This window comes from Apteryx rowi, unplaced genomic scaffold, assembly GCF_003343035.1.
Source record: "Apteryx rowi isolate R43461 unplaced genomic scaffold, aptRow1 scaffold_300, whole genome shotgun sequence".
NCBI classification, from domain to species: Eukaryota; Metazoa; Chordata; class Aves; order Apterygiformes; family Apterygidae; genus Apteryx; species Apteryx rowi.
Window position 1 is genome coordinate 274,308 of NW_020449420.1, and position 9,195 is coordinate 283,502.

The 9,195-nt window shown below is 42.1% G+C and overlaps 1 protein-coding gene across 3 annotated transcripts; it reads left to right on the top strand.

Moving 5' to 3' along the window:
* The first annotated feature begins 226 nt into the window (after positions 1-226).
* On the top strand, positions 227-7,472 carry TBXT (T-box transcription factor T). 3 transcript variants are annotated; one of them, XM_026070002.1, is made up of 8 exons: positions 227-432; positions 645-909; positions 1,507-1,641; positions 2,409-2,470; positions 2,570-2,631; positions 3,537-3,713; positions 5,282-5,414; positions 7,205-7,472. In XM_026070002.1, exons 1-8 carry the CDS (start codon positions 227-229, stop codon positions 7,470-7,472), a joined length of 1,308 nt encoding a protein of 435 aa, XP_025925787.1. The 3 variants fall into 3 exon arrangements, with proteins under 3 accessions (XP_025925787.1, XP_025925788.1, XP_025925789.1); XM_026070003.1 differs by having other exon boundaries at positions 3,540-3,713; positions 5,285-5,414; XM_026070004.1 differs by lacking the exon at positions 3,537-3,713 and having other exon boundaries at positions 5,285-5,414.
* Positions 7,473-9,195: the final 1,723 nt, after the last annotated feature.

Here is a 9,195-nt window from a genome sequence, read left to right on the forward strand (position 1 = left end):
TCAAAGCGGTCGTCCTCCAATCAGGGGCGCCCCCCCGCAGGTATTGTGATGTCACCACGGGGGTGTTTATGACGGGGTATAATTGCGGACCCTTCCCCGCTGCCGCTTGCTCCGGCCGCGGAGGTCAAGTGGAATTAAAGCAGCCGCGGCCCCGCGCTGCGGCCGCTTCCCTGCGCCGCGCCGGGCAGCCGCCGCTCGGGGCTCAGCGGGGCGGGTGCGGGCGACGATGAGCTCCCCCGGCACGGAGGGCGCGGGCAAGCCCCTGCAGTACCGCGTGGACCACTTGCTGAGCGCCGTGGAGAGTGAGCTGCAGGCGGGCAGCGAGAAGGGCGACCCCACGGAGCGGGAGCTGCGGGTCACCCTGGAGGACAACGACCTGTGGCTGCGCTTCAAGGAGCTCACCAACGAGATGATCGTCACCAAAAACGGCAGGTAGGGGCGTCGCGGGCCTCGCGCCTCCGGGCCCCTCTGCCGGGGCAGCCCCTCCGCCCCCGGCTCTGCGCGGCCCCCCTTCAGGGCCGGCCTGCGCCCGCCCGTCCAGCAGTCCCGGGGCGGGGGGGCGCCCGGCTGTGTCGGGGGGCCAGGGCCTGGGGCCGTCCTCCGCGGGGCGCCGCCGTGCCTCGCGCCTCCGTGTCGCCCCGCAGGAGGATGTTTCCGGTGCTGAAGGTGAGCGTGTCGGGCCTGGACCCCAACGCCATGTACTCCTTCCTGCTGGACTTCGTGGCGGCCGACGGGCACCGCTGGAAGTACGTGAACGGCGAGTGGGTGCCGGGCGGGAAGCCGGAGCCGCAGGCGCCCAGCTGCGTCTACATCCACCCCGACTCGCCCAACTTCGGCGCGCACTGGATGAAGGCGCCCGTCTCCTTCAGCAAAGTCAAGCTCACCAACAAGCTAAACGGCGGCGGGCAGGTAAGCGGCGGGGCCCGGCCCGGCCCGGCCCGGCCCGGCCCGCCGCCCTGGCCCGCCGCCCTGGCCTAGCCTCGCACGGCGGGGCCGGGCCGGGGCCCATCCGCCGCACCGCTGAGCCGCCGCTTGTGCTCTCCTTAGTGCTCGTTTCTGTATTGCCGTTACCACATGTGTTGTGGGGAGCGGCTGGGGCTGTTGGTGTGTTTGTTTTTTCCAAGCACTGCATTTTTTCAGTAGGACTGAGCTTTTGGCAAAGGGTGGGCTCCTTGATGTTTTAGTTTTTTAATGTCTTTCTGGCTTGAATGTTTGATGATGCAAATGGTGTAGATGCATCTTTCTGGCTATTTGTCACTGTGTTTGTGACTGTATAAGTTGCCCTGTCAAAAGTACAGGATGATGATAATGAAGCAAAAAGTTGGGGTGTCTGGCTGAAATGTTTGCTTATGGCTTCAGCTTTAGGATTTATTGAGACTTGTTGCCTCTTTCTTCTTTGCGGGAAAGATGGATCATGAGTTACTTTAAAGGCTGAGTGCTTTCTGTGCCCATCATGATCTGTCTTCACGCCATCACTGCTTAACTTCTCTATCTGTTTGTTCACAGATCATGTTGAACTCCCTGCACAAGTATGAGCCTAGGATTCATATAGTGAGAGTTGGTAGCCCGCAGCGGATGATCACCAGCCATTCCTTCCCGGAGACCCAGTTTATAGCTGTGACAGCGTACCAGAACGAGGAGGTATGCACGGCGGGGAAGAAACCTCCCAGTACTTGCATCCTTTCAAGTGGTAAAGTGCAAGTTACAAAGCAAAATAACGTCTCTCTTATCATATTTTTTTCACTTCTTTCTGTGCTTCATTTGAAGTTGAATGTAAAAGTGAATTTAATATATGGGTAGCCCTATGAATATGTAATAACACAAAGTTCTGATCACTGTCTCAGTATATACTGCAAACTTATTGCAGAGGAGTAATTCTTAAAAGATTCTTTGGGCCAAAGAAGTATGGTGAGAAATATGATTGTCATTTTTAAGTACATGGTGAAATAACTGGACGTGTCATTTTCAAAACTGACTCTTCTTTCTGTTAGCCAAAATGCTCATGTCTGTGTTAAATGAATCTGTAACATTTTGTGTTTATTGAATCTGCATTCATTGTTGTCCATTCTGTTCTGTCCTGAACTTTGAAGCTTGTTATAAATGTCTTTAGTGTACTACCTTTCTAAACTCTTTCCTTAGGTGATTAATAAACCCAAACAATTCAGTCAGCTAGTGACTGGTTTCCTTTAAAATTTGGCAGAGAGAATAATTCCTAACTCACTGCTAATATTTAAGACATATAAATGCTGTTTAAGTGATGTATATAGGTTTGTATTATGGCCCTAATCTTATATCTTCGGAAATCAGTGGTTTCACTGACTTCAGTGGATAGTTCTAGTCAAATCTTAATTTTTGTATGATAATGAATAGTGATACTTGCAAATTAAGATATTTGTTGTTGTTTTTAGATCACAGCTTTAAAAATTAAATACAATCCATTTGCAAAGGCATTTCTTGATGCAAAAGAAAGGTGAGAGCTCCTAAATAAACTCAATTCTAAAGTTTGTGGAATTTTGTATAGATTTGTGAAAACATACTCTTAACTAATTCAGGCTGGTTTCTTTTACAGAAGTGATCACAAAGACATGATGGAGGAAGTGGGAGACAACCAGCAGTCTGGGTATTCACAATGTATGCTTTCACTCTATATTATGTACATAACATTGAATTCTTCCACCTTATCAATTGCATTAAGCAAAATTTAGAGAGAAACGTTTGCTGACTGGCATAGTTCACCCTGTAAATTACAGGAGAATAATATTACCAATCCTTATGATTGCTGTTTGTGCAGGTTTATGATTTTATAATACATATTTGATTTAGATATAATATGTATTGAATCTATTCAAATAGTTTTAAGGAGAAAAAGCTTATTTCAAAATACAGAAAATTTTTGGAATTGTGTTTATGTTTTAAGTATTTTTAGAAAATTGGAGGCATTTACTTAAAAAGTTACTTTTTTGCAGATCTGAAAAAGTATTAGAATTTTAAAATGATTTCTGTTTTGAAGGGTTATTGCCAAGATATATCTGCAACTTACTTATAAATGGGGTTATTATGAGTTGCAGTAGGAATTATTTTATGTTTCAGTGAAAATACTTAATCTTTAAGGATTTTTCTTAGCAGTCTGAGAAACCTCAAAGCATAGCTATGAATTGGAACCCTGAAAGAACAACTTAAAACTGAAAATATACTAACCACTATTAAGCACGCAAAATGAGCATGCRTTACTTACTTACATAAGGCATTGTTTAACCATTTCGGTGTTTTCTTACTATGATTGTAATTAAATGGTAATTTTAAAAAAAGTGTTAGCTTTACACAAGGCTTTTTCCAAGGTCTTTTAAAATATTTCTTTCCTTCATATGATCATTTAAGAAAGTTGTATGAGATCCAAATTTTTCATATGTGTTGAAACTTGGTTTCCTTTCGCAAGTGTGTGTTTTCTTGATTATCCGTTATCTTGGCGCAGCATAGTTCTTTCACTGTCTGGATGCATTATGTACCTATCTTACAAAACTCTTGCTTTCTCACAGTAGGTAGTTGGCTTATTCCTGGAACTGGGACTCTGTGCCCACCTGCCAATCCTCACCCTCAGTTTGGAGCACCCCTGTCACTCTCCCCCGCTCACAGCTGCGAAAGGTACTCATCGCTGAGGAATCACCGTTCTGCCCCTTACCCCAATCCCTACACCCATAGAAACAACTCACCAAGTAAGTCTTACTTTGCAGATATGTAAAGATGGGAAATTAGCCAAGGGATCCAAGCCCTGAGCAATTATACCAGTGTGAATCTAAAGTGATGCCACAGAAACTGAGGTCACTGCCTAGTTCAGTTTCTGCAGAGGGCTTGGGGCCACCATTGCAAAGAAATAATTGCAATGAGTATGTTTCCCAGGGCCCTTACAGGTGAAAAACTGAGGTTGTGTAGAACTCTCTCCTGTTAATTGATTAGATTATACAGTGCTAGCTTTGTTGTGTGCTTTTGAATTATAATAACCAATGAGATTAAACTTATTTTGACTTTTTTTTTTTGGAATTTGCTTGAAAATGAGAATTTTAATCAGTATTTACAGGAAGGACAATGAAATGAATAAGTATATGTCCTATTCTGTTGATAGTCACTTGTTATTAACACATTTAAGCTAATAATCGAGGGCGTGATTCTGTCAGTTTGACTTGCATTGATGTAAACTACTGCAATATGTATGTATTAAGGTTTGGCCTCAACAAGCATGTCAGAACTGGACACACACAGTAACAATATAGAGCTGAGTAAATTGCATAACTATTTAATTTTTGTGCTCAGAAATATACCTTGGACTTAAGGGGAGGAGAACAGGGCTTTTTTAACAGTGATTTTTTTTCCTCTCCTAGCAAAGGCCTGTTAATAATTTTTGCCTGTCAGCCTGTAATGGATATTGAAGGCTCCCTTTTAAAAAACAATATTATTTTGAATTAATACATACTCTTCCAGACACAGCCTGGTCAATCCTATATGTAACTTTGTAATTAATTTTAAAGAGGAAAACTAGCTCTCTGTGGGCTCTTTTTGCATCTTGAAATTCTATGTTCGTTTTGCAACCTGAAACAAAATAAAAGACCACTGCACCTGTGTTCCTCCACTTTCCTCATCCTCAGCTAAAAAACCTCTTCTCCTTCCCCTAAAGCCACCTACCACAGCAACTGTTTTCTGGCTATGGATGGCTGAATAGGATTCCCTTTATAGTTTCCTAATGTATCTGATAAATCGGCCAGTCAGTCCGATCACAAGCTGAGTAGTCTGATCACTCTAGATGATGTGCCTATCACAGACTTTAGAGCTTGTGGTGGCATTCTCAGCTCAAAACTGGGATGTGTGATTCAGACCACCTATTATCCAGGACTGCCAGACTGTTACTGCCAATGTAGATGAGGGATATGAAAAAGGTGCCTTGGGAGAGAGATTGGGATAGTGTTAAGTAAGGAGCTTGCCTTTCTCCACTGACTGAATAAGGAACCATGGCCTGAATTAGTAGGTGGTTTGAAGATAACTTTTTGTCTGTAGATCCTTTATAGAAACAAGACTTTGCAGTTGTAGGCTGAGCAGAACAGTGCATCAGCCAGGCAATGCCAGTGAAATTGCAGGCTGATACAACTGGAAGCTGAGTTTGTTTATTTATTTATTTGCAAGGCAGAAAAGTTAGTGGGGGAGGTTAGTTTAAAGCTATATGTTGCATTTGAATAAAAGATTGTTATTTGGTCTGATTTTAACGTGTTGAAGTGCTTGCTTGTTTTCACAGCAGCCTATGCCGATAATTCCTCTGCCTGCCTTTCCATGCTCCAGTCCCATGACAACTGGTCCAGTCTAGGAGTTCCCACACATACGACTGTGCTGCCCATGAGTCACAGCACTGGCACAGCTACCAGCTCCAGGTAGGAGTCCATCCCTTAGCAGCCCCCAAATCAATATACTGATACTTTCTAATAAGAGAAAAAGGAAAAAGGAGGTAAAGAGTCACCATCAAATTACAAATCTTATTACTACATGAAAATTACTGACCTTGCAGGGGAGGTACTGAAATGGACTATTCACAGGGAAAACAGATTGGAGAAACAAAATTATTTTCTGATGTTTTGGTTTTGGAAATGTAGATACTTGTGACAATGGTATCTTATAGATTAAGGAAACACAGATCACTTAGACAAACATCCATTTAATTTGAGGGTGCTCTTTTAAGTTTCATCTCATTTTGCTTTTAAGCAAAACTGTATTCAAAAAGGTTATTTTTAATCTGTTTCATTTTAGCCAGCCATCACTTTCCCATCTGTCTCCACAAACCTTTGCTCTGCTACAAATGGATGGGCAGTGTGGAGAAGTGGCTGGAGTAGGAATTTTTTTGCTTGAATGTTGCCAGCCAAGCCAGCATAGCATGAAATTATGCACTTGGTGAAAAGATTCCTTATTTTGTGATCATATAAATGTATCTTTTCTCCGCTTTGTACTTATCTTAAACTTTTTGATCCTTTAGCAGAGATTTAGCTTATAGTCAGTCTCTTGGAGCTAAGCTTGAAAATTTGAGGGAATTCAGTTAAGGAGGTAAAAATTTTGCTATAAACCACAGAGAGATGAGCTTTGGGCATCTTTTTTGGCAATTCAGATCTACCTCTCAGGCTGTGGAAAGCATTCTTATGTTTATCATGTAAACAAGTATTTCTAGCACTTCTTTCCATGCCTGACCCCCAGCATATTTTTAAAGTTGCAAAATCAGCTGAGTTTCAGTTGCTGCAGTAAGGGTTATCCAGTAGATAAAACCAGCAGAACTGAAACTGTGGGACCTTAAGGAAGGCATTTCTGCCATCTCTTTTATCTAGTCTCCTATATGTGAAGTAAGCATAATATTTATCTTTTTTGATAAATTGTTTGGGATCTATAAATGAAAAGTGCTGTGTAGTACTACACAGAAGGACTGAATTTGTTCTCATAATGTTTTTCTTGGATCAGCTTATTTATTTTAATGTGTGTGTGTTCACACAAATATGTGTGTGTGTGTGTGTGTGTGTGTGTGTATATATATATACACACATACACACACATTCAGAGAAGGATAGAGAGTATGGAGGCTATAGTGTCTTGACAAGGCTTTTTTCCTTATAGCAGCCCTTTCTGTAGTATCTCAGTAAGCTGCAGCCATAGATCTAGCTCTGTCCCTTCTAACATGAGATGATGAGCAAGGTCCTAGGAAGCCTGATTTGCTGTCCGGAGGTGTCTTTTTGTCTCTGTTGACTACAGAGGGACCCAAGGGGGACTCGTGGCAACAGATAAAAAATGACTGGTTTCAACAGCTGCTGTGTCCAGCCATCCCTGTCACACTGCTATCTCTGGAGGCAAGGGTATCTTCTTGGCTCAGGAATCAGCTCTTGAACCTCTACATTTTTCAGCCCAGCCTGTTAATTCCTCAGCTTGGCCTAAAAATTACTAATACACCCAGTGCTGGAACCTGCCGTTGGAAAACGGAGCCGTTTTAGATGTGTTGGTGGGGTGGCATGAACACAGCCCTCCGGCCTAAGGGTCCTTTCTGCCTTGCAATGGCTGGGAGCTTCCTGAAGAAATTCTCCATCTGCCTCAAATGCATCTGGCCTGGGAGTTGTGTTGTGATCTGAGCAACTGCCAACAGAAGCTGGAATCACTAATAAACTATATTATCTTTCATTCTCTCTCTCAGTCAGTATCCTAACTTATGGTCTGTGAGTAACAGCACCATCACACCAGTGTCTCAGTCAAGTGGGATGTCCAATGGCCTGAGCTCCCAGTTTTTACGTGGCTCTCCAGCACACTACACTGCCCTTCCTCATCCGGTTGCTGCCGCCTCCTCTGCATCCCCGCTGTATGACGGTGGTGCACCTACAGACCTTCCTGACAGCCAATATGATGCCTCTGCACATGCTAGGCTAACATCCACGTGGACACCTGTCACCCCACCTTCCATGTAAACCCAGATCTTTTCCTTTAAGACAAAGACTTTCTAGCTACTGAATTACTTTAAATGCTTAATCCTCAAAGAAGAGAAAAAGGAGCCGTGAAGTAAATTATAGACAAGGCATCTGCACTGCTTTGCATAGAGCAACTAAGTTATACCTCTGCTAGTAAACAGTGCATCATACAGAGTTTACAGACCTGGTGAGCGTGCAATTCTCAGAGCAGATTCACTGCTTTTAATCTTTTTTAGTTTGATGGAGATAGGCCTAAGTTATAAAATTTTGACTTAGATTCCAAATTTCTCAGTGTTCTGATATATTTGGATCTGAAGTTTGGCATCATTCCTATCTGGACAACTTTGAGCAAGTTGCTCCTTATTGATTTTCAGTTAATTTTTTTACGGCAAACTTAGCTGTAGTCATGAAAAGACTTTTATTAACTATCTAGTTAGAAGCATTCTCGAAACTGCACAAATGTAGCTGAAGAGTGAAGTTTTGGAAAATCATGTGCACTAACACGTATTTGTCTCACAGATACGTTGTGTTCTTATACTTAACTGTATGCTTATTTCCTTGCTGCTGAATTAAATGATAAGACAATCTGCAAGAACTATTTTCTTCCTAATAAATGCAGTATTAACAGTTTGTCTAAGTTATTTTACCCAAAAGGCCCCTTTTTTGAGGTAAGTTTTTGCTGTTTGATCATATCGTTTTCAAACACTTGTCAGCCCAGCTAAGCATCTTCATTTCAAACAGCCAATGTTAATAAGGAGCAATATCTAAAACCTTTCCAAGTTGGTGGAAAAACATCCACTTTTTTGTGGTCTCTGGCTTAGGCCTTTAGGGGCCTTCAATATCTGGAGAATCATTCTAATTTATTTTAGTTCAATATTATACTCTGTTGATCTATATTTATTATTTGGTAAGTTGCAACTTTGTTTTCTACATGTTGAAATATGTATATAATCCATCAATATACTGTATTCTTTAAGACAATCATACATGGGTTATGTCACCCAATGGCACATTGAACAGCATGGAGGTAAGTAGTTAACTTATTGTAAGAGGGAAAACTCTAGTTGTCAGTAATTGGGGATGAAGTACACTGACTGCCTGACTTGCTGGAAAGATCAGGTGTTGATAAGGTATTTTCTTCACTACTGATATTAAGTACTATCATCTAAATTTTGAGCGCAGGCTAATTCAAAACACTGGCTCAAAGCATGCCCTTGGACATGTCTGTTTCTCCCATTGACTCCAGCAAGTATGTATCCCAAGGAAAGTGAATTGTTTTGCATAAGCCATAATGAATAACTTTTATAATGAACTGCCTAATATTGTGAAGCAGAATTCTAAATCAGGGAGTTCGTTAAATATCTCATCAATGTGTGCTTATGTGCTACAGTAGCAGCTTTGAGATGAAAAAGCAAATATTTGCCACCACTTTGGTCTCTTTGGATCCATATGGGCAGGTCCCTGTACCTTGAAAGACTTTGGTAGGGTTTTCTCCCTGCAGAAGGATTTATGTAGGCATGTGCAACTGCAGGATGCAGTCTCCCAGAGGTATTCCAGCAAGAGACAGCACCAGAAATAGATGGCTGTACAACTGTGTCCTCTGTCAATATTGTAAATATTGATCTAAGCTCTCCTATTTTATTGTGAAAGAAAAATGTATAAATGATGTAAGTGCATTATTATTTAGATTGTTTTGTAGAAGTTAGCAACTTTTTTTTTTTTT

Excerpts from the sequence above, each read along its gene's own strand:
- TBXT (XM_026070002.1), top strand. The coding sequence starts at position 227 with ATGAGCTCCCCCGGCACGGAGGGCGCGGGCAAGCCCCTGCAGTACCGC. Across the intron at positions 2,471-2,569 it reads TTTCTTGATGCAAAAGAAAG|AAGTGATCACAAAGACATGA; the intron begins GTGAGAGCTCCT and ends TTTCTTTTACAG. Across the intron at positions 5,415-7,204 it reads GGCACAGCTACCAGCTCCAG|TCAGTATCCTAACTTATGGT; the intron begins GTAGGAGTCCAT and ends TCTCTCTCTCAG.